At 43.1% G+C, this 25,031-nt stretch overlaps 2 protein-coding genes across 5 annotated transcripts in view; one reads left to right on the plus strand and one right to left on the minus strand.

The window, feature by feature from the left end:
• Positions 1-746: 746 nt before the first annotated feature.
• Positions 747-20,992, plus strand: LOC139576992 (uncharacterized). Of its 3 annotated transcripts, none has more exons than XM_071403674.1 (20): positions 747-843; positions 5,948-6,123; positions 7,017-7,301; positions 7,465-7,616; positions 7,782-7,935; positions 11,167-11,356; positions 11,473-11,567; positions 11,655-11,841; positions 11,969-12,066; positions 12,289-12,442; positions 12,621-12,739; positions 13,007-13,159; positions 13,341-13,454; positions 15,367-15,434; positions 15,637-15,748; positions 16,008-17,085; positions 18,106-18,254; positions 18,504-18,588; positions 18,705-18,897; positions 19,025-20,992. In XM_071403674.1, the coding sequence occupies exons 2-20, from the start codon at positions 6,018-6,020 to the stop codon at positions 19,505-19,507; spliced, it is 3,975 nt and encodes a 1,324-aa protein (XP_071259775.1). In that variant the 5' UTR covers positions 747-843; positions 5,948-6,017; the 3' UTR covers positions 19,508-20,992. The 3 variants fall into 3 exon arrangements, with proteins under 3 accessions (XP_071259775.1, XP_071259773.1, XP_071259774.1); XM_071403672.1 differs by having other exon boundaries at positions 748-843; positions 18,998-20,992; XM_071403673.1 differs by having other exon boundaries at positions 748-843; positions 19,001-20,992.
• ptgs1 (prostaglandin-endoperoxide synthase 1) overlaps positions 20,770-25,031 on the minus strand; it is a 49,654-nt gene continuing 45,392 nt past the window's right edge. For both annotated transcript variants that reach the window (XM_071403675.1, XM_071403676.1), the window contains one exon: positions 20,770-21,557. In XM_071403675.1, coding sequence (XP_071259776.1) covers positions 21,208-21,557 — 350 coding nt within the window. In that variant the 3' untranslated portion in view covers positions 20,770-21,207. The remainder of the gene's footprint in view (positions 21,558-25,031) is intronic.

The following is a 25,031-nucleotide window of genomic DNA, read 5'->3' on the forward strand; positions in this document are numbered from 1 at the left end:
ACGCAGCATCATCTGGATAGGTGGAAAACAAAAGTTCAACATTCACTATCTGCTACCATTTCTATCAAGCCATCTACGCATACAGTTTGACGCATATGTTCGATAAATCTAATGTATGCACCACACAGAACGCACTGCAACTGCCTCTGCAACGCAATGCTGCAAGGCAAACGCAGCATTCCATTGGAAATGAATGTACTTCTGGTGTACCAAAACGTAATGATGCTGTCGAAGTGATCGAGGCGTAAGCCAGCATTTCAGGGTAAAGTCTGTGCCAAGTTCCATGTGCCAAATAAAATTTTATTTTATTTTATTCATACTGTATGCCCCATATTTTTCTTGATAGTACATTCAAATAATGTCTTTTGGCATGAACTGAATGGTTAAACATATTCATGAGTTATAATTAATATGAATTTTCATTATCTGTGCATATCTTCTTTCACAACTCATCAGTGCTCCTTCACTGGGAACAATAATAGAAACACAATACTTTGTATTGTATCGTGATAATAAGCTTGTTATAATACTGTTGGAAGTGGAATATTTGGGATCTCCTTGTTCTCATGTGTGTGAAGGTGGTTTTGTTCTTCATTATGGCTATAATTGGATTATGCTCTGCTCTTCTGTTTGTGTGTGTGTGTGTGTGTGTGTGTGTGTGTGTGTGTGTGTGTGTGTGTGTGTGTGTGTGTGTGTGTGTGTGTGTGTGTGTGTGTGTGTGTGAGTGCGTGCAAGTGCAAGTGAGCGTGGCTTGTCCTTTCCACCTGGAACCTAAGCATATGCAGCTGACGAACGGAGAGTTTGCACAGACTGGAGAGAGCTGGAGAGATCTACTGGATGAAGGTAAAGTATATTACTTTATACATCATAATACTGTATTTCATATTTCTATAACTTGCAAATAAGTAGCATAAGCAAAGGTTGTCTTGTAATTTTTGTTATTTTGCTACAATATGTAACACTTCCATGCTTTCTGAATTTTATGTTGTCATTCATTTGAATAGTTTAAAGCTATAGTGTTGGTTCCAGTAACAATAGTGCTAGTTGCAGTTACATTCAAATATACTGAATATTACAGTGGGTGTTTGTGCTTTTCTGGTAATTACATTTCATATTAATTTGGTAATGTTGCAGTGGCCTTTTACAAGCACTGGAATTATTTTCATGCATCTATATGTATGTTTTCAATATTACACATAAATAATGTATTATTCAAAAACAAATTGATAGAATTTTGATGGTTTGGGAGCCTGTCTCATTGGAGTATGATTGTTCTTTTACATAAAAAATGCTGCTGACAAATAATGCATGTCTATAAGGCAAAACATCTGAAACCAAAACAAAGAAAATCTTAGTGGAAAGAGAGACAGAGCATTTAAGTGCTTGAGTGAGAGATTAAATCCAATCTTAATGACTTGCTAAACTGCTTGCGAGGTAAATGGTCTGCTGTGAGGCCAAAGCAAACACACACCCCCAGGCTCTCATCAGATAGCTGTGTGTTAGCATACCCACTGCTGGCTCTGCTTCCCATGCCAGATGAGTCAGGCCCGTAAGTGCCCATTCACATGCCCACTATCAAGCACTTCCACTACCAGCCAGGGTCCATGGCCATGGGACCACTTTCACTATCACAGTGTTTAACCCATTACACTCTAAGACATCAAAAATATGAAATAACATATTTGGAATCATGTAGTAACCAAAAAAGTGTTAACTTAAGGCTAGGTGTCCCGCTAAAATTCTGGTTGGTTTTTCTTTGGATTTTCTCCTACCATATCTATTGTGTTATAGTCTCCAAAATTTCTACAAACTTCAAAGTGTCTTCTTTCCAATGGTACCAATTATATGCATATCCTGGCTTCAGGGCCTGAGCAGCAGGCAGTTTACTTTGGGCACGTCAGTCAGGCGGAAATTGAGAAAAAAGGACCCTAGCCTGAAGAAGATTTATTTAATTTTAATTAAACAAATCAAAATATATTTTATATTTGAGATTCTTCAAAGTAGTCACCCTTTGCCTTGATGACAGCTTTGCACACTCTTGGCATTCTCTCAACCAGCTTCACCTAGAATGCTTTTCCAACCGTCTTGAAGGAGTTCCCACATATTCTGAGCACTTTTCCTTCACTCTGCGGTCCAAATCATCCCAAACCATCTCAATTGGGTTGAGGTTGGGTGATTGTGGAGGCCAGTTCATCTGATATAGCACTCCATCACTCTCATTCTTGATCAAATAGCCCTTACACAGCCTGGAGAAGTGTTGGGTCATTGTCCTGTTGAAAAACAAATGATAGTCCCACTAAGCGCAAACCAGATGGGATGGCGCAACACTGCAGAATATTGTGGTAGCCACGCTGGTTAAGTGTGCCTTGAATTCTAAATAAATCCCTGTCAGTGTCACCAGCAAAGCACCCCACAACATTACACCTCCATGCTTCACGGTGGGAGCCACACATGCTGAGATCATTCGTTCACCTACTATGCGTCTCACAAAGACACAGCGGTTGGAACCAAAAATCTCAAATTTGGACTCATCAGACCAAAGGGCAGATTTTCACTGGTCTAATGTCCATTGCTCGTGTTTCTTGGCCCAAGCAAGTCTCTTCTTATTATTGGTGTCCTTAAGTCGTTTTTTCCCCCAGCAATTCGACCATGAAGGCCTGATTCTCTGAACAGTTGATTTTGAGATGCGTCTGTTACTTGACCTCTGCGAAACATTTATTTGAGGCTGGTAACTTTAATGAAATCCTCTGTAGCGGAGGTAACTCTGGGTCTTCCTTTCCTGTGGCGGTCCTCATGAGAGCCAGTTTCATCATAGCTCTTGATGGTTTTTGCAACTGCACTTGAAGAAACTGTCAATGTTCTTGACATTTTCGGGATTGACTGACCCTAATGACTTAAAGTATTGATGGACTGTCATTTCTCTTTGCAATTTTGAGCTGTTCTTGCCATAATATGGACTTGGTATTTTACCAAATAGAGCTATCTGCTCTACCTTGTCACAACACAACTGATTGGCTCAAATGCATTAAGAAGGAAATAAATTCTACTATTTAACTTTTACAAGGCACACCTGTTAATTGAAATGCATTCCAGGTGACTACCTCATGAAACTGGTTGTGAGAATGCCAAGACTGTGCAAAACTATCATCAAGGCAAAGGGTGGCTACTTTGAAGAATCTCAAATATAAAAAAAGATTAAAAATGTGTTTAACACTTTTTTGGTTACTACATGATTCTGTATGTGTTATTTCATAGTTTTGATGTCTTCACTCTTATTCTACAATGTAGAAAAGAAAAAGAAAAACCCTGGAATGAGTAGGTGTGTCCAAACTTTTGACTGGTACTGTAGGTGTAGCCCAAACTGTTCGGACTCTACAGACAGAAGTTGGCAGATCAGCTGTACTGACTTCAGACGAGTCCCAAGACGCTGTTCGTGAGAGTCTCATCTTTCCATAGAGGGGTCATAATATACTGAACTAAAATATAAACGCAACATATAAAGTCTTGGTTCCATGTTTCATGAGCTAAAATAAAAGATCCCAGAAATGTTCCATACGCACAAAAAGCTTATTTCTCTTGAATTTTGGGCACAAATTTGTTTACATCCCTGTTAGTGAGCATTTCTCCTTTGCCAAGATAATTCATCCACCTGACAGGTGTGACATATCAAGAAGCTGATTAAACAGCATGATCATTATACAGATGCACCTTGTGCTGGGGACAATAAAAGGCCACTCTAAAATGTGCAGTTTTGTCACACAACACAATGCCACAGATGACTCAGGTTTTGAGGGAGTGTGCAATAGGCATGCAGGAATGTCCACCAGAGCTGTTGCCAGAGAATTAAATGTTCATTTCTCTAACATAAGCTGCCTCCAACGTCGTTTTAGAGGATTTGGCAGTATGTCAAACCGGCCTCACAACTGAAGACCACGTAACACCTCCACATCCAGCTTATTCACCTGCAGGATCGTCTGAGACCAGCTACCCGGACAGCTGATGAAACTGGGTTTGCACAACCGAAGAATTTCGCACAAACTGTCAGAAACCATCTCAGGGAAGCTCATCTGTGTGCACGTCGTCCTCACCAGGGTCTTGACCTGACTGCAGTTTGGAGTTGTAACCAACTTCATGTGGCAAATGCTCACCTTCGATGGCCACTGGCACGCTGGAGAAGTGTGCTCTTCACGGACGAATACTGGTTTCAACTATACCGAGCAGATGGCATAGGGCGTTTATAGCATTGTGTGAGCGAGCGGTTTGCTGAGTGCCCCATGGTGGTGGTGGGGTCATGGTATGGGCAGGCATAAACTACGGACAACTAACACAATTGCATTTTATCGATTGCAATTTGAATGCACATAGATACCGTGACGAGATCCTGAGGCCCATTGTCGTGCCATTCATCCGCCACCATCACATCATGTTTCAGCATAATAATGCACTGCCTCATGTCCCAAGGATCTGTACGCAATTCCTGGAAACTGAAAATGTCCCAGTTCTTCCATGGCCTGCATACTCACCAGACGTGTCACCCCGGGAGCATGTTTGGGATGCTCTGGATCAATGTGTATGAAATGTTCCAGTTCCAGCTAATATACAGCAACTTCACACAGCCATTGAAGAGGAGTGGGGCAACATTCCACAGGCCACAATCAACAGCCTGATGAACTCTATGCGAAGGAGATCTGTCACGCTGCATGAGGCAAATAGTGGTCTCACCAGATACTGACTGGTTTTCTGATCCACGTCCCTACTTTTTTTTAAGGGTATCTGTATTACCAGTCATGTGAAATTCATAGATTAGGGCCAAATTAATTAATTTAATTTGATTGATTTCGTTATATGAACTGTAACTCAGTCAAATCTTTGAAATAATTTTTTGTCACGTTTATAGTTTTGTTCAGTGTAGTTTGTAGGCCAAACCTACAAACTTGGACGCTACAGACGATTTTGTGAGAAGACTGATTTTCAGGACATTTCATGGTCTGACAAACACTGCTCCTAACTGTCACATTTCACCTCAGATTGAGATGCATACAATGCAAAAATATATCTCTAGCTTAAACTGACAGATTTTTAAATATTTTTAGTTATTATGCTAATTAGATTTATGTGGGGGCACAGACATCGCCTCTATGGGGTTAAGTTTTCTGTGTCCACACTGCCTGCACTGTTACACTTAAATTAGTGTCGAATTGTCAGGCATCTACTTGAAATATTTACGTTGAATGGAAATTGAAGTGTAAGCTTTGTTGCCTTTGGTGTTGTATGTTTCCATACTATTAAAATCAATGTTCATGTACGTGAAACACATGCCTCTACGAGCACCAACTGTCACATCACATAGTCATTCTATCCTTACATAGACATGTTGGGCTGAGCATGAGCATGAAAGCCCATGTGATCAGACAGGCAGCTTTCTTCCAGGGGGGCTGATGATAACTGATCTTCACAGTACAAAGCTCCGCAGTCCTTTTCATGTCACCTTCATTGAGTGGAGGGGCTGCTGCTGCTGAACTGGAGGATGAAGTGGCTGGCCTATTGAAGAGAGTAAAGAGGCTAGTAACAGACAATGCTCCACTGCCATCGCGGTACCACTGAAACACACAACCAAAATAGGTATCATACAGAGACAGAGAGACAGAGACAGAGAGACAGAGAGAGTGGTGAGCTCTTTCATATATTACATGGACCACTGAGAAAATGCATACACACATGCACGTGCACAAAAGAACTGCAGCAGTGCAACACAATTGGCAACCCTTTTGGATGCAAAATATTATTAGTTACGCACTATAATAAATCCACAATGAGATGAATAATTGCAAACAACACAGGAAAAATTTGAAATAAATCAGGCCAGGCCCCTGATTGAACTGGTCAAACATTCAAGCTACCTTTTTTAAACCTACTTATATAATATGATGGGCACAATGTTTTTCAGGACACGTACACTGCTGGTGCCATGGACGAGCCTCTCTGGATCTCAGTGTCAGGTGGAGCCCTGCAGTAAGATGCTCGAGTCTATGTTTGTCTGCAGTTCCCCTCCTGTGACCCCTCACCTTTGGCTGCTCATTCTCTCCTGCTCTCTTCATGGTCAACCAGCCCTGTCTGACCTGGGTGAGTGAGAGGCAAATTAAATACAGGGTGCACAGTATGTATGCTCTCGCTTTTGTTGCTGTTAATGCCGTTTAATGTTAAAGAGTGGGGCCAGATGTGGTCATGAACTTGGTGTTGCCTAATGATTGTATCCATAATTAATGCATAGACTGGTTGCTGCACAATTATTGCATAATACTGGTGATTATTTTCTCGTCATATCATTAATGACACTTACAGAACAATGTTTTCATTAGATAGGTCCACCTTTATGAATTGCAACACTAATAATACGAGATAATTATGTGTCAATTAAATACTGATAACTATCATGATTTCTGCAATGATCGAGACCAGTTTTTCTAAATAGTCCCAATGCAAATTTCCAGACCCCATGTATAATGTGACAAAAGGCTTTAAAAAAAAACCTGCTTCAGCTTCATCTGTCTCCTAGCAACATGCAGCTTCACACCACACTGTAATCTGTGATTTCGCTCAGTCCTCAGGTAGACTGGATGTTTGGGAACATATTCAATCATTAGATCTTTTGTAAATTCATATATTAATGTTATTGAATACTCTTATGTTTTTATTTTATTCTGCAGAGTAATAACTCAAAACAATACTCACTTTTGCTGGGTACTTCACTGTCAATGATTGCATCTAACATGAATGTTTTGAAGTATTCATTTTACTATACATAACTAGCAATGTGGGTGCCTAACTGGTGCACTGATCATTGCTGTATCCTTTCCTATGACAAGTTACTGACAATTAGACTGACTGGGTCTCATGTCTTACTTAACATAACTTATAGGATCAACCCTTAATAGGGAAGTCTCAGAATACAATTTGTCAATTTGCCGCCTGTTCTCTCTCTCCGGTTTGTATCTCACACTTGTGTCTGTGTTCAGTGTTCTCCATCCATCCAGAGGATGGTGTTGGTGTACTGGGTGCTCCCCTCACACTGTACTGTGCAGTGTATGACTCCAGCAGCCAGGGGGAACTGTCTGTTAGATGGGAGAGGGCCAGTGGAGAGCCAGCAGCATTGAGTCCTGGTCCTGGCAGAGGGATCCACCAATTGGCCAACGGATCTCTGTTCTTCCCCCAGCTGAGAGAGGGGGACCTGGGGAAATATGTCTGTAGTGCAGGCATTGGAGCCAAACACATCATGACTGTTGTCCAAGTGATGGAAGCTGGTTAGTTGTCCTTCTCAGCTCTTCTATATTTTCTGCTGAAATAATACAATGCATTAGCTTTAATACACATATTAGCTGGCTTTTTTGTGAAATCTGTCTCGGAAATTAGAAAAACATAGATACATTGGATCCTTTGTTTGATACTGTGTGTCTTTGTGTGTAGACCTGGAGGGGGTGTTCTTCAGTCCTCAGTCTCAGACAGTCAGTGAGGGTCGGGCAATGTTCCTCCAGTGTGTCTCAGGGGACAGCTCCCCCCCAGCACACATCACCTGGCTCAAAGACAACACACTCTTCACCAAAGGCGCTCAGATTCAGGTATCAAATGCATTAGGCTTTGCATGTATTGTATGGATTTGATCGCATGTCAATTTTTGTGTATGTACAAAAATGGATATGATCGCATGTCAATTTTTATCTTTGTGTATGTAAATTTGATTGTGTGTGGCTGTGTATGTTTAAATACAAAGTGTGTTTCTCTAGGGGCAATATGGAGGGGGTAACCAGAGGAAGACCTCGGGCACTCTTCACCTCTCTAATGTCTCAATGGAGGACGACGGGGAATACGTCTGTGTTACACACAACGCCTTACTGAACACCAGCCGGGAAAGCAAGGCAGCTACACTCACAGTACAAGGTGAGACAATGCACAGCCTCTCCCCTACTCCCTATCCCTTCTGTCTGCCCTGTCCTGTCCTCTTAGAACAGCATGGATGACGGAACTAGTGTTGAGGTCGGTCTGTTTCTGTATCCTGTATCAAAGCAGTGGTGGAAACAGTACACAATTGTCTATGACTATGAAGGTAAAGATTTCACCTTTATTTCACCTTTATTTAACCAGGTAGGCTAGTTGAGAACAAGTTCTCATTTGCAACTACGACCTGGCCAAGATAAAACAAAGCAGTTCGACACATACAACAACACAGAGTTACACATGGAATAAACAAACATACAATCAATAATACAGTAGGAAAATCTATATACAGTATGTGCAAATGAGGTAGGATAAAAGAGGTAAGGCAATAAATAGGCCATGGTAGCAAAGTAATTACAATATAGCAATTAAACACTGGAATGGTAGGATGTGCAGAGGATGAATGTGCAAGTTGAGATACTGGGGTGCAAAGGAGCAAGATAAATAAATAAATACAGTATGGGGATGAGGTAGATTGGATGGGCTATTTACAGATGAGCTATGTACAGGTGCAGTGATCTGTGAGCTGCTCTGACAGCTGGTGCTTAAAGCTAGTGCGGGAGGTAAAGAGTCTCCAGCTTCAGAGATTTTTGCAGTTTGTTCTAGTCATTGGCAGCAGAGAACTGGAAGGAGAGGCGGCCAAAGGAAGAATTGGCTTGGGGGTGACCCGCGCTACGGGTGGGTGGTGCTATGGCGACCAGTGAACTGAGATAAGGCGGGGCTTTACCTAGCAGAGACTTGTAGATGACCTGGAGCCAGTGGGTTTGGCAACGAGTATGAAGCGAGGGCCAGCTAACGAGAGCATACAGGTCACAGTGGTGGGTAGTATATGGGACTTTGGTGACAAAACGGATGGCACTGTGATAGACTGCATCCAATTTGTTGAGTAGAGTGTTGGAGGCTATTTTGTAAATGACATCGCCGAAGTCAAGGATCGGTAGGATAGTCAGTTTTACGAGGGTATGTTTGGCAGCATGAGTGAAGGATGCTTTGTTGTGAAATATGAAGCCGATTCTAGATTTCATTTTGGATTGGAGATGCTTAATGTGAGTCTGGAAGGAGAGTTTACAGTCTAACCAGACATCTAGGTATTTGTAGATGTCCACATATTCTAAGTCAGAACCAGACAGAGTAGTGATGCTGGACGGGCGGGCAGGTGTGGGCAGCGAGCAGTTGGAGGCCACGGAAGGAGAGTTGTATGGCATTGAAGCTCGTCTGGAGGTTGGTTAACACAGTGTCCAAAGAAGGGCGAGAAGTATACAGAATGGTGTCGTATGCGTAGAGGTGGATCAGAGAATCACCAGCAGCAAGAGCGACATCATTGATGTATACAGAGAAAAAAGTCGGCCTGAGGGATGAACCCTGTGGCACCCCCATAGAGACTGCCAGAGGCCAGGACAACAGGCCCTCCAATTTGACACACTGAACTCTGTCTGAGAAGTAGTTGGTGAACCAGGTGAGGCAGTCGTTTGAGAAGCCATGGGTATTGAGTCTGCCGATAAGAATGTGGTGATTGACAGAGTCGAAAGCCTTAGGCTTAGTAAAGTACAGATACCCCTAAAAACGACTTAAGTAGAACTTTTAAGTATTTCTATTTAAGTAAACTCAGCAAAAAAAGAAACGTCCTCTCACTGTCAACTGCGTTAATTTTCAGCAGACTTAACATGTGTAAATATTTGTATGAACATAACAAGATTCAACACCTGAGACAAACTGAACAAGTTCCACAGACATGTGACTAACAGAAATGGAATAATGTGTCCCTGAACAAAGGGGGGGTTCAAAATCAAAATCTGGTGTGGCCACCAGCTGCATTAAGTACTGTAGTGTATCTCCTCCTCATGGACTGCACCAGATTTGCCAGTTCTTGCTGTGAGATGTTACCCCACTCTTCCACCAAGGCCCCTGCAAGTTCCCGGACATTTCTGGAGGGAATGGCCCTAGCCCTCACCCTCCGATACAACAGGTCCCAGACGTGCTCAATGAGATTGAGATCCGGGCTCTTCACTGGCCATGGCAGAACACTGACATTCCTGTCTTGCAGGAAATCACGCACAGAACGAGCAGTATGGCTGGTGGCATTGTCATGCTGGAGGAGATTGCTTGCAATGACAACAATCTCAGTCCGATGATGCTGTGACACACCGCCCCAGACCATGACGGACCCTCCACCTCCAAATCGATCCCACTCCAGAGTACAGGCCTCGGTGTAACGCTCATTCCTTTGACGATAAATGCGAATCCGACCATCACCCCTGGTGAGACAAAACCGCGACTCGTCAGTGAAGAGCACTTTTTGCCAGTCCTGTCTGGTCCAGCAACAGTGGGTTTGTGTCCATAGGCAACGTTGTTGCCGGTGATGTCTGGTGAGGACCTGCCTTACACCAGGCCTACAAGCCCTCAGTCCATCCTCTCTCAGCCTATTGCGGACAGTCTGAGCACTGAGGGAGGGATTGTGCGTTCCTGGTGTAACTCGGGCAGTTGTTGTTGCCATCCTGTACCTGTCCCGCAGGTGTGATGTTCGGATGTATCGATCCTATGCAGGTGTTGTTACACGTGGTCTGCCACTGTGAGGATGATCAGCTGTCTGTCCTGTCTCCCCTTAGCGCTGTCTTAGGCGTCTCACAGTACGGACATTGCAATTTATTGCCCTGGCCACATCTGCAATCCTCATGCCTCCTTGCAGCATGCCTAAGGCACGTTCACACCGGGACCCTGGGCATCTTTCTTTTGGTGTTTATCAGTCAGTAGAAAGGCCTCTTTAGTGTCCTAAGTTTTCATAACTGTGACCTTAATTGCCTACCGTCTGTAAGCTGTTAGTGTCTCAACGACCGTTCCACAGGTGCATGTTCATTAATTGTTTATGGTTCATTGAACAAGCATGGAAAACGTGTTTAAACCCTTAAAATGAAGATCTGTGAAGTTATTTGGATTTTTACGAATTATCTTTGAAAGACAGGGTCCTGAAAAAGGGACGTTTCTTTTTTTGCTGCATTTACTTAACACTACTGTATCAATGTATACCTCATTCCTGTAACTCATCCAACTCATATGCTGTATGCTAAATCAAGGTTGACTAAAGTAGGGCAACTAAACATAAGGAAACTGAACCTAGGAAAGAAAGCCACTGTATAGTATTGAGGCACACCCTCATGTTTTTCTGTTGCTCTGCAGGAGTCCCTACAAGGCTGCAGATCACTGAGGGCCCTGACAACATCACAGTTGCCATAGATACGGAGGCCTCCATGCGCTGTGCTGTCCGAGGATTCCCACCTCCCACAGTGCAATGGTTCAAAGACAGCCATCTCCTTGTGAACAACTCTGGCTTGAGTCTGCAGAACAAGGGACAGCTGCTTGTTTTCAAGTGAGATCTTGAGGACATTAAGACATTATAAAAGTTGTTTACCTTTAAATCAAATGTAAAAAGCAAGCAGAGATAACAAAAGTGATATTAATGTGTGCTATGCCCTTTATCCCCAGGAACGTGTCTGAGGATGATGAGGGTTCCTACCACTGTGAGGCCAGGAACAAGAGGGAGATAGTCAGGTCTCAGACTGCCTTTCTCCTTCCAGCAGGTACTCTGGTTGTTGTCAATCAAACCCAAATATCATATCTATACTAGCCCCTTTACTGACATACAGTACCTCCCTCCCTCTCCACAGTGATGGGGTGGACCTTTGTCCAGCAGCCTACCAACAAGGCTGTGAGGATGGGGGAGTCTGTTACTCTGGTTTGTAGACCCCCCTACAGCAGGCCTCCAACAACAGTGTCCTGGTTTAAAAACAACCGCCTCCTCGCTCCCAAGACACACTTCACTGTCAGGCCTAGTGGAGACCTCATCTTCCACAGGTGTGTGTGTGTGTGTGTGTGTGTACAGTGTGTGCGTGTGTATGACTAGATTATTTTTCTGTATGATGGTAGTCCTCCAGTCATACTGTACCAGTTTCAAGCTGTATTTAAGTGCTTGTTTCTCCAGTGTCTATGACACAGACAGTGGAGTCTACTTCTGCAGAGCATCCAACGTCCACCTGTACAGATCTGTGACCTCCAGCGCTGCCAGACTGACCGTTCTGGGTAGATACTGTATGACATCACACAGGATGTAGGCTTATTATTGTCTAGTCATGTGTCTGTATAGGAGATATTCAGGATGATACCTGATACAGCATGTTAATATTCATACAAATATACTTGTAATCATAATCAAAGACACAGTTTATTATCTGAGATATACTTCCTTAGGTACAGAAGTAACAAGCTCACCAGCCTATTCTTCCTCCTCCCCCTGACCACCAGCACCTCCCTCTGTGAGGCTGTGGCCACCAGTGGTGACGGTCCCTGTAGGGGCCCAGGTGGTGTTCCAGTGCCAGGTCTGGGGACAGCCCCTCCCCTCCATTGTCTGGTCCAAACAGGGACACTCCATTCAGACTGGTGGCAAGATCGCTGTGGGGTACGTTCAGTGTAATAGAGGTGGTTCTGTGAGGCTTTAGCACAGTGGGCGAACACAGTCTTGTGCTACTGATCACTAGAGGAAGTATTTTGCGTAATCAACCAATCTGTCAGGAACCGTTAGCTTGCAGACCACTAACCTTCTTGTGGTAATGAATGACAAGCTTCTCTGTTCTCAGCGTGAGAAACACTACCCTCTACATCCTGTCTGTCAGGAGCTATGATGAGGGCACGTACACTTGTGAAGCCTCCAACACTGTGGGGCATGACCGGAGAACAGCTACTTTACGTGTCGCTGGTAACTTACCTCCCCCAGTACAGTACACACATTCTGTTTGATGTTATACTATAGAACTGTGTGTATAATGGATGTCTGGATGCCTTAATAGAGCCAAGTACTGTTGATCATGCTACAAATCTTGGCCTATATCCCATGTATGGACAACAAAGTTAACTTCATCACATTAGCCGGAAGTGAAGCTCAGGCGTGTGATTAAGGTGCTTAGTACCTGAATGTATTGAGACAATGTGGTGCTCTCTCTCTCTCCCCCTCTCTCTGGCTTAGTAAGCCCCATCATAGTGTCCTTCCTGGGGGCAGTGAGCAGCTCAGAGGGGTCCTCTGTGGTCCTGCCATGCAGGGCAGTGGGGGACCTTCCCATCAGGTACACCTGGACCAGGGGACACTCCATCACCCCAACCCTGGAGAGGCATGTAGATGGTGAGCCAGTCACATTTTAAATAAAACTTACACCTGCCAAGAAAGATACCCTACCACATTCCCTTATGATGGCATAGTCCCTTCTACTTTAGTGTTTGCAGATCTGAAGAGATGAGATTGGTGGTAAGGAGAGTAATGAGAGCTTTGGTGAATGTGTGACTGTGCCTTCATGTGTGTGCAGATGAGGGGGCTCTGCATATCTCCAGTGTTCAGGTGTCTGATGCAGGGGACTATCACTGTACCGCTGAGAACATAGTGGGACGACAGCAGAGAAGAGCCACCCTCACCATCTCTGGTTTAACCATGTCTTTATGATATCACCTCAACATTAAAGTAGACCACTTTTGCAGCTTCAAAATGACTAACAAATATATATTCATAATGAGTGAGACATAAGGTAATACACTTGACATCAACTTCTTATACATGTGTAGTAACTTTGAATATTACAATAGCAACATTGTTGTTACATAGGACTTTGGAAATTGCAATATAGTGCATCACTATTCCTCTTGTGTACAGTAGTTACAAAAACTCTCAGCTCATTGCTATGCATTTACCAAAGTATTATGGAACAACATACTAATAAAATGTTGCTCCAAAAGTAATTACAGTTTTATTACACAGGCACAATACCAATTTAATGTTAAGTGTTATTGAGAATGATAACAGTAACAAAATATGTCTATTAAGTGTTGAAAGGAAACTAAATATATAAAAAACGACCTTCTTGAATAAACTATGGCCAAGGTAGGTGGAAAATCATGTTAGTTTGTATTCAGCGTAACTATCCCTTTATAAATGGTATAGTGTGTGTTTGAAACAAGAACACTTTCCGTCAGATGGACAAAGAGGTTCAAAATTGTTTTTGCTAAGCATCCAACTTGCTGTTTGCAATTGGATTTGAATTTCTCTTCAGTATTTTCAGGTATCATAAAATTAAGGCCGTGGCTACAGATAAATCGTTTTCGCCCCACCCCGCCCCTCCTGAAACCGATTTCTCAAAGCTAATGCTTCTATTACACCTATATCATCTTTGCATTTTGGTACACCAGAAGTACATTAATTTCCAATGGAATGTTGCGTTTGCCTTGCAGCATTGCATTGCAGAGGCAGTGCATACATTGGATTTGACAGAAATGGTAGCAGAAGGTGAATGTTGAACTGTTGTTGCACCACACAGAACGCACTGCAATTGCCTCTGCTGGGCAATGCTGCAAGGCAAACGCAGCGTTCCATTGGAAATGAATGTACCTCTGGTGTACCAAAACGCAACTTCAATGTCGATGTGATATAGGCGTAACGTAGCTGCTGCTCACCCTCCCCCTTCCTTCACATTTCGGTCTTTACTCACCCTCTTCTACTTCTGGGCAGCCGAACGTTCTAGGCAGCCAAGCATTTAACGTTACCCGAAAAAGTAAAAATACATGTCGATAATGTATTTTGTGCAAAACATGTAAATAGCTGCATGTAGCCTACTCCCCACCTGAAAAAATAACATGACATCGCGCTTCTGCTTTTCTGAGGCATAGAATGCAATAGTTCGAATAGTTTTGTGTATGACATGAAGTTTGTAGGAAATCGCGCTTATGCTAAATGGCCTACTGAGGGAATGCAATAGTTCGAACAGTTTTGTGTCCAACATGAAATGTGTAGGCTACACCAGTGACCAGCCAAAGAGGGGGAGCGACTGTCAGATGGATTGGAATAGTACAGGAGATTGTTTGTGCTCTATTTATTTTATTTCTATTTATTTTATTTCTATCTTCAACATGCAGTTCCAGATGCAGCCCTACCAATAGTTGAAGGCAGCCAATCCAATAGTTTCTGAAAAGTAGTTACTTCTCGAGATCTGTATTAAAATATATATGTTTAAGTAGTTGCTTTCTCAGATCTGTATTCAAATAGTTTTGAAAAAGTAGTCACTTTCTGAGATCTGTATTCAAATAGTTTCTGAGATCTGTATTTAAATAGTTTTAAAAAGTAGTTACTTCCTGGGATCTGTATTCAAATAGTTTTGAAAAAGTAGTCACTTTCTGAGATCTGTATTCAAATAGTTTTAAAAAGTAGTTACTTTCTGGGATCTGTATTCAAATAGTTTTAAAAAGTAGTTACTTTCTGGGATCTGTATTCAAATAGTTTAAAAAAGTAGTTACTTTCTGGGATCTGTATTCAAATATGCTCATCATTATCTCCTCTATCTTAAGCCGAAGATGACCCAGCTGATAGAGAAAGGCAGCATAGACAGATTGTGTCTGCAGTGAATAATAATGAGGTTGGTGTGAAAGTCTCTATCGCTTGTCTGCTGAATTGTTTACCATAATCAGTAGTAGACATGTCTAACATCCTGAGTCACATATTTGTGGCTCTCTTCAGTTGTGTAATTATTTCAAACGGCTGTCAGTGGCTCTGTGTGTTATGCGTTTTATCAATGCTAAATTTCATGAATCTGACTAACATCTTTTCACAAATTGCAGGTCACAAAGACTGAAGCAGAGCAGAGAACTCCCCTGTCCAGTAATGACCTGAGTTTAGTTCAGCATTCTGAGATGACCCACTCACATGTCTCCCTACAGGGAGGAAGCACAGGTGTGTACAGACAAAAACATAAACTGTAGTATGCAGTGCAGGCACATCCTTGTACTAACTACCCTTTGCTGTATTTACTTGCCAAAACAATATTTTACCTTTTTTATGTAATGTGGATTCTTGATTTTGAATCACACTCTTTGGCATCAAACTTTATACAGTCAGCTATTGAGCCTAGAAACACAAAGAAAGGAGTGGTTTTCTTGGTGTTCTACTAGCATGCATTGTTTTGTTTGATACAATTATTTTCTATTTGCAGTCCGAGCAACTCAAAGAGACTCAAGCAATGACATCACCCAAGTGTCTACTCCTGACACTCTACGACTGCTCTCATCTCTCAGGCAGACAGCTTTAGGACTAGCAGGTCTCTTCAGAGGACAAACAGGACTGCTGGTGCCACCTGACCTTCACTCTCTGCTCCCATTGGACCTGGCCTCGGCCAATCCAACCCAGCCCCCAGTCACACAGATCCAGCATCCAGTGCTACAACCCCCACCTCCACCTCTATTTGAACCCTTAGACCTACTCACCCAGCCTTCAGTAACTCATAGAGTCATCTCACTCTCTCAGATTCAAATAATACATAAGCAGCCAACATTAACACACAACCCACCCCCAGTAACACAACGGCAGGTTTTAGTCCCACATAGCCAATCTCCATTAACACAGTCCGTATCCCAAAGCCTCCACAACCAGCCATCAGTCATGCATATCCAGCGTCAAGTCACTGAGCAACCAATTAAACCCCTAAACCACATTGGCAGTATTACCCAGTCTCTGGTCTCACTCCCGCAGCCTCCAGACTCTCCCAGCCACCCTTCTGATCCCTTTACCCAGCGTCCTGATTCTCTTACCCAGCCCAAAGAACCTTTGACTCAGTCTCTACTCATACAAAGCCTGCATGCTCCCGACTCAATCACTCAAACCCACCGTCCTGGAACTCAAAGTAATCCTTCAGACCCACATATCCAGGATCCTAGCACCATCACCCTGTTTTCACTCTCACAAACCCAGACTCAACCATCCAAAACTCAGCCTCAGCCTCAACCATTACCAACCCAGCCTGAACCTACACAAACCCAGCGTACAGATCTCCTCACCCAGCCTTCAGGCTCAAACACCCATCTTCCTGACCTGATCACCATACCCCCCACCCCTGACCCCCAGGGCCCTAGTGCCCCCTATGCCTCCACCCCAGACCACCTGCAGCAGAACACGAGCCAGCCTGCTAACCCAGCTCATCCAGCCAAAACAACTAGGCCCAATGACACAGAGCCCACAGAGTGGCTGAAGAGGAACACCTCTCAGTCCCCCATGAGGACCAACGAGGACCCCAGGTAGGGCACCATGTGGTACAGAGAGAGGAGGCGGGAGACAGAGGGGAATTTTATTCCTCCCAGGCTTGCCTGCTTACATCACGGTTCCCCAACTAGCAGCTCACCACAAGTGATTTTATTTGGCCCCCCATGTTTTCTGAGCAAAAACAACACATTTTCTATTTTATTTTTACTGTTGCACATTAAAGACTGTAAAAACACCAGCAAATCAGTTCCAAGTGATTTTAATTTGGAAAAATGTTCCCAAAGTATTCCCACGCATAATAGAGAGATACAGTATATGTGACCGTTTACCAATTTAAGCATGGTTTGAAATGATGTTTTGGGCTTCTGCGGTCAATTTGCAGTCTACATATTATTTGTGATTATGTTCCGGCCCTGTGACCATCCGCTCAAGTAAAAATCGGGCCACAGCTGAATCTAGTTGATGATCCCTGCGTTACATCATACACTAGATAGTTTCTACTGTCTCTGCTTACAATGTCCATACATTTATTTGAGAAAAGCAAAAAATATAATACTCAATGTTTTAATTAATGGAATGCAACAATAAGGCTTAATCAATGCAAGAACTTTCAAGACCTGAATTTCTTAAAATAGATAATGATCTGCCAAAGATGTCTGGATTTGGATTGGTGAAGATTGTAGATACCGGTATGCAGCTTTTATCTATCTGGGGCTGACAGGCTTAAACTCCAGATGAAACTCCACCACAGCTGCTATCACTTTATCTTGCTTACATAGTTGCACGAGTTACGACATGCACGTGGGCGTATTATTCTGTTGACTGTAACGACCTAACTTTCTGCATAATGAGACCATGACTTGGTTATGTTCCTAATTATTTTGATTGGATAATGTTGCAAGAGAAATGTACATCACAACTGAACCTCCTAATATCCAAAGTCTGTCTTTTACATACTGTATTTTGATCATTTGACAATTATAATCACCATTAACAATGAGAATATTTGAATAATCTCTCTCGCTCTGTCTCATTCCCTGTCTCTCCTCCCCCAGAGTAAAGCCTCCTCCTCCGTGGCTTCCAGTACTGCAGAAACATGACATCCCCATCGTGGTGGGAGTGGGCGTGTCTATGGCCTTCATCTTCATCACCATGGCCTTCTACTCCCTGGTCCAGAAGAACGAGCCTGTCCCCACTATTAGAAGTCAGTGGGCCTGTATAGCTCACTCTGTACTGTAACTTCCTCCTATTGTCCACCCTTTGGCATACTGTACTCATTGTTTAAAATACTCTAAGACACACTCATAACAAACCAGGGCACTCCCTATTAATGTGGGAACCCCTATAAAAAATATAAAAATTGTTTTGCTCATTCCCAAGATTCTGTATGTGATTTGAACCCTGCATGGAGTCAGAAGTGGAAATATTAATTTCTCTTATTGAATCCCATTAGCCTTGTCTTCCACAGTTCCCAGGAACCTGGGCGTCCCATGCAGACATGCTGAACGTCTGGACACTGGGAGGACCTATGAGAACAGGTGACTGTTTTCAGCACCATTGTTGTTGTTGTTGTTGTGGAGGATATCTCTATGAAAATAGGGCCGTACTTTCCGTGATGGCTAATATTAAGTACATGTATCCTCTGTTCTGAAAGGGCGTTTGAGGATGATGATTTGGTGGCTGTGATTGAACAAAGCCCCAACACATCAGATACACGTGCCAGGCCTCCTGCCCCCAGCCCAGTCACTGTGATGATAGACCCTGCCTCTGATGAGACACAGCCCCCGCACACTCCAGAACACTCGTTCATAGCAGAGACCTACCCTGAGCCCAGCGAAGACACACAGGTCAGTGTGTGTGTGTGCGCGTGCATGAATATGTAAAATCAGGTCAAATATAACATTTCCCACACATTACCATACCAATATATTACAAATTTGGTTGCAGCAGCTGTCTGGATCCTCTCCACCTCAGGTTGACCCCTTCCTGGATGAAGAGAAGGAATGCAGCCTGTCTCACCCCAGCATCCAGCTGCAGTGTGTGGAGGACTGGGGGGGCGGAGGAGTAGAATATGGACAATGCCAGGGCCAAGAAATCTTACCCCATCCCCCCTCTCTCTCTCCTTCCCCCCCTCCTGCGCGTGAGGAAAGCCTGCGCTCCTCCCTGACCCTCCAGACCGCTGAGCCCTATGCCACGCCGGTCCGCCACAGCGTCAGCATCTGCCACGGTAATGCCCCCCTCCTCCTCTCCCACTGCATCTCCCTGGGGCTTACCACCGTCGCCGTTGATGTCCACTTCTACCCAGCAGCCCCTGCTTCCACCACCACCACGACTGTGGCAGCCGTCACCCAGATCAATGCTACTGCCGCTGCTGCTCCAGGGCCCCAGCTCAGCTCCCGATTGGCCCATAGTCAGGAGTATGACCAATCGGCTCCTAGCGTGCGCCAGAGTAAGTAACTAGATATTGGGAAAGGCAGATGGAGAGATTATTCCAACACAGATGTTGCCATTAGTCCCCACTGGAGAGTTTGGCTAGATTGTTGGTCGTCTTCACATTTCAACTGTCTTGTTCTGTCGGTGGTGAGGAGAATGTGTGTGTATGAGAAAGAGGGATCCATCTGGATTCTGGAACCATCCACTGAAGACTATAGGACAACAGCCTTTACTCTGATGCCTTTTATCAAACCTAAATGCGCTACACATACCGTACCAGTCAACTACAAATGTGTCAATAACATACAGTAATTTCAATGTATTCTGTTTCTGTCCTTCGCAAAGAAAAATCATGAGAATAATTTATTCATATTTATTATTTCTGCTCAGTTTTCTATTTTCTTACTACTGAAGTCTTTGAATAGGGAAACAATGTATTATGGCTTCAATGTGTATTAAAAATGTCAGTTACATAATGGTTCTTTAGGCCTAAAATAATGCATTCATAGGAAGCAAAAACAATATGTAATATAGGCAAAAAAGTATTAACTGCTTCCATAATATTCTACATGCCATGGTTTCTGACTTTACTGAATATATATAGTGTTGTGTACATGTCCATTATATTTATATACTTCATAAACTAGTTTGAATGTGGCAAATACATTTTTATCAGTTGTATATTCTACAATGAAAAAGCCAAGGAGAAAACAGCAGTGTACAAAATATTGCAATCTTTGTTGCTGTACACTTCCTATTCAGGTAACCCTCTCTCTCTCTGTTGGGCCATAAACAGACTGTTACTTCTGTGCTGAAACCAAAGGAAGATGTTATGACGACAGGGCTTAAGTCCCAACTGAGACCCAGCGGACCCAAAATTGAGATGATCAGTGATTTTGTGTTTTCATTATCTGGATCAGTTCACTTTATGTTCAGTGAAATGTCTCAATTTCATGAATTTCCTTTTCTACTGCCATGAATTCATCCCTCAGACATTACTGTGTAACAATTTAGAATTCTGTTTTTCCAGTATTTATCACTGTATTTGTTTCAACAACATGTACAGTATCAATTGTTGCTAACAATTACAATGTCAACAGAAGTGATTGTAAACAAAGGTTTTTATTTTGTAATCTTACATATTTATTTTGGTGGATAAAAATATCAATCTTTAGTGATCTTGTTACCTTTTGTATGGGTGATAAAATAGCAACTAAAAATATTAAAGTTATTTGACACAGATCTAACATTCACATTCTGTGAAGTAAAACAAACAAAAACAGTACTGTATCAAATAGATTTTTTATTTACTCAAGAATGGCCAACAAGAGGTTAAAATAATACCGCTGTACTTCATTTGACAATATTCTATTATACAGTTTCCACAATGTGATTGTCGTTTGTACCTTTTTGCAAAAATACTGTTAAATCAATGACCATTGCTAGATCATTATGGATGTACTGTAATGTAGACCTAAATCAATATAAAATAAACCGTATTACAGACTATTTCACTGTCGGACTATTTTATGAGTTTTTATCCAGGCTACTTTTCATGTTCACAAAGTACAACGTACATAGGGAACTTGGTGATGATTCATAAATGCAGTTATTGCATTGTAAACATAATATACAGTACAGGCATCAAAGGTGGGCAAGGGCATTACAATAATACCATACAACAACACTAACGTAACCATGAATTACAGTAAACTCACTATAGCTTACAGTTCAGTGGACGGTTTCCTTGGCGGCGGCTCCTGCCCGGCTGGAGGCACACTGAAGGCTACGTACGGACACCACTTACTGTTCAGACACACCAGTCTCTCCAGCGAGGCTGAGTTGACTATATCAAAGCCTGTCTGGCCTCCGAACGTGCTGGGCTTCCAGTACTCAGGGGAACAGATCGGGTTACCCAGAAGGCCTTTCAGGGAGAACGGAGCCCCCATCTCCACCATGCTCTCGCCAAATATGGCGTTGGGGCGGGTCTTCTCCAGCATGAGGGCGGGGTAGAACTCCAGCGCATCGATGTCACCATAGAGCTCCTCCAGCTCCCTGGCTATCTCCTCCTCACCTAAGAACAATAGAATAGATCTTTATTGTCCCAGAAGAGCTATTCAGTTGCAGCACAATTACACCGATAGGGCACATTTAAAGCAAATTAATACAACATTTATATGTTGGTTATTTAGCAGATGCTCTTATCCAGAGTGACTTACAGTTAGTGCCTTTATTTTAAGATAGCTACAGTGCATTCGGAAAGTATTCAGACCCATTGACTTTTCCCACATTTTGTTATGTTACAGCCTTATTTAAAAATTGATTAAAAAATTGTGGATACAGTACTTCGTAAAGAGGTAGGTTTTCCAGAATTTTTCGAAAGTTGTGCAGGGACTCAGCTGTCCCGACGGTAGGGCGAAGCTGGTTCCACCATTTGGGTGTATACAATACAGTAAAGAAGCGTAAAAGGGTTAATCAGAAACACATGAAGTTAAAGAGAAGACTGGTTTAAGATGACAGGACGACAGACTGCAGTTGGTTTCTTAACCCATAAGAGTCTAAGCCCCGTCTAATCTGGGGGAACCCTATTTTTGTTGTGTCTGGGTGTATTGATACACCATCCAAAGTGTAATTAATAACGTCTCACCATAATCAATGAATATTCAATGTCTTCTTTTAAAAAAATTTACCCATCTATCAATAGGTGCCTTTCTTTGCGAGTTATGGGAAAACTTCCCTGGTCTTTGTGGTTGATTCGGTGTTTGAAAATCACTGCTCGACTTATAAGGTATGTGTGGGGTACAGAGATGAGGTAGTCATAAAATAATCATGTTAAACTACACTATGCAGGGCATTCAGGAAGTATTTAGACCGCTTGACTTTGTCCACATTTAGTTACGTTACAGCGTTATTCTAAAATGGATAAAAAAATATCCTCAATCTGCACACAATACCCCATAATGACAAAGTGAACAGGTTTTTAGAAAAGTTTGCAAATGTATAAAAATTAAACACAGAAATACCCTAGTTAGATAAGCATTCAGACCCTTTGCTATGAGACTCGAAACTGAGTCTGAGACTGAGAAATTGAGCTCAGGTGCATCCTGTTTCAATTGATCATCTTTGAGATGTTTCAACAACTTGGACAAGATTTGGAAAGGCACACAACTGTCTATATAAGGTCCCACAGTTGACATTGCATTTCAGAGCAAAAACCAAGCCATGAGGTCGAAGGAATTGTCCGTAGAGCTCCGAGACAGGATTGTGTCGAGGCACAGATCTGAGGAAGGGTACCAAAAATGTTATGCCATATTGAAGGTCCCCAAGAACACAGTGGCCTCCATCACTCTTAAATGGAAGAAGTTTGGAACCACCAAGACTCTTCCTAGAGCTGGCCGATGGGAGAAACTTTACAAAGGACAACCATCTCTGCAGCACTCCACCAATCAGGCCTTTATGGTATAGTGGTCAGACGGAAGCCACATGACCAGCCGCTTGGAGTTTGTCAAAAGGCATCTAAAGGACTCTCAGACCATGAGAAACAATATTTTCTGGTCAGACCCAAAATTGAACTCTTTGGCCTGAATGCCAAGTGTCACGTCTGGAGAAAACCTAGCACCATCATTACGGTGAAGCATGGTGGTGGCAGCATCATGCTGTGGGGATGTTTTTCAGTGGAAGGGACTGGGAGACTAGTCAGGATCGAGGGAAAGATGAATGGCGGAAAGTACAGAGAGATCCTTGATGAAAACCTGCTCCAGAGCGCTCAGGACCACAGACTGGCGCGAAGGTTCACTTTCCAACAGGACAACGACTCTGGAGAGACCTGAAAATAGCTGTGCAGCGACTCTCCCCATCCAACCTGACAGAGCGTGAGATGATCTGCAGAGAAGACCGGGAGAAACTCCCCAAATCAGAGCCGGTCAGCCCTATACATTCACTGCGGAAATTGTGTAGGGCCCCGCAAATTACACAAGGGCCCTGCCTCCCCCTCATGTCAAAGTGGGTGTCAATGTTTACAACTTCAATGAGAGGATAAAGCTGAACTATCCTTCTGGTCACGAAAAGAGAACAAATAAAACACCAGAGTGAATTGCGGGAACAGCAATCAGGTAAACTTGTGTTCTCTCCTCTCCAAGTTTGATGTAATCAAATAACAGTACCGTTAAGTTGATGTGCTAGCTTGCAGTGCATCTCTCTCTAGTCTGTCTGTCTTGCTAACCTAGCTGGGCAGAGCATCTCTTGGTCTGTCTGTGTCTTGCTTGCCAGCCACTTCCACGGCTGTGTTCTGTGACTTTGTGCCTGATAAAGTGAGAATGAAATACAACTATTTGGGGCAACAGTGTTTATAAACTGCAGTTCGGAAAAGATAACCGTGTCGAGTGTGAACATGCGTTCATATGCGCGTGCACGAAATGAAACTTGCGCTTTCCAGCAGCAACCTCTGTGGTAACCAGTCCAGACAATATATGGGCGTGATGGCACTCCTCATAGGCGCAAATAATTTTAAAACAAGACAATGATTATCTAGTCTCTCAGTCAAGGTTTAGTTACAACTCTGGACTAATGCAAGATGGAAAGCAATGGATTGACATTGACTATTGATTTATATATTGAATTTAAAATGTTGATTAGCTGGGCGTACTGGGCAATATGGATGCACATCTCTCAGTAAATAATAACCATCATTCAGCCAAAGCAGAGTATAAATAGTATTTTATATTTGAAAATGTATAAAAGGAAATCTGGGGGAGCCAGTTTGAATGGGCCTGATGCAGCTGATAAAATTAATAATAGTATTGTTATCTATAATTTACAGGTGCTATGCTTACGTTTGTCAGTAGAGGAGATGCTGGATCATCAGCCAGTACAAGCACAGACTCAGTTGATCCACATCCAGCCAGTACTAACACAGACCCAGTACAGCCGGTTTCAGCAAATACTAACACAGACCCAGTACAGCCGGTTTCAGCAAATACTAACACAGACCCAGTACAGCTGGCTTCAGCAAATACTAACACAGACCTAGTACTGGCAGCTTCAGCAAGTACAGTACTAACACAGACCCAGTACAGCTGGATTCAGCAAATACTAACACAGACCCAGTACTGGCAGCTTCAGCAAGTACTAACACAGACCCAGTAAGTACTAACACAGACCCAGTACAGCCGGTTTCAGGAAATACTAACACAGACCCCGTACTGGCAGCTTCAGCAAGTACTAACACAGACCCAGTACAGCTGGCTTCAGCAAATACTAACACAGACCCAGTACTGGCAGCTTCAGCAAGTACTAACACAGACCCAGTAAGTACTAACACAGACCCAGTACAGCTGGCTTCAGCAAATACTAACACAGACCCAATACTGGCAGCTTCAGCAAGTACTAACACAGACCCAGTACAGCTGGCTTCAGCAAATACTAACACAGACCCAGTACTGGCAGCTTCAGCAAGTACTAACACAGACCAAGTACTGGCAGCTTCAGCAAGCACCAAGGAGTACAACTGCTCCAAAAAAAATCCCAGAGCCGTGTTCGTCCCAATGAC

This window comes from Salvelinus alpinus, chromosome 5 (assembly GCF_045679555.1).
Source record: "Salvelinus alpinus chromosome 5, SLU_Salpinus.1, whole genome shotgun sequence".
NCBI lineage: Eukaryota > Metazoa > Chordata > Actinopteri > Salmoniformes > Salmonidae > Salvelinus > Salvelinus alpinus.

Coding starts and splice junctions, on each gene's coding strand:
- LOC139576992 (XM_071403672.1), top strand. CDS start 6,018: ATGCTCGAGTCTATGTTTGTCTGCAGTTCCCCTCCTGTGACCCCTCAC. Junction 7,302..7,464: donor TGTCCAAGTGATGGAAGCTG/GTTAGTTGTCCT, acceptor CTTTGTGTGTAG/ACCTGGAGGGGGTGTTCTTC. Junction 15,749..16,007: donor CCTACAGGGAGGAAGCACAG/GTGTGTACAGAC, acceptor TTCTATTTGCAG/TCCGAGCAACTCAAAGAGAC.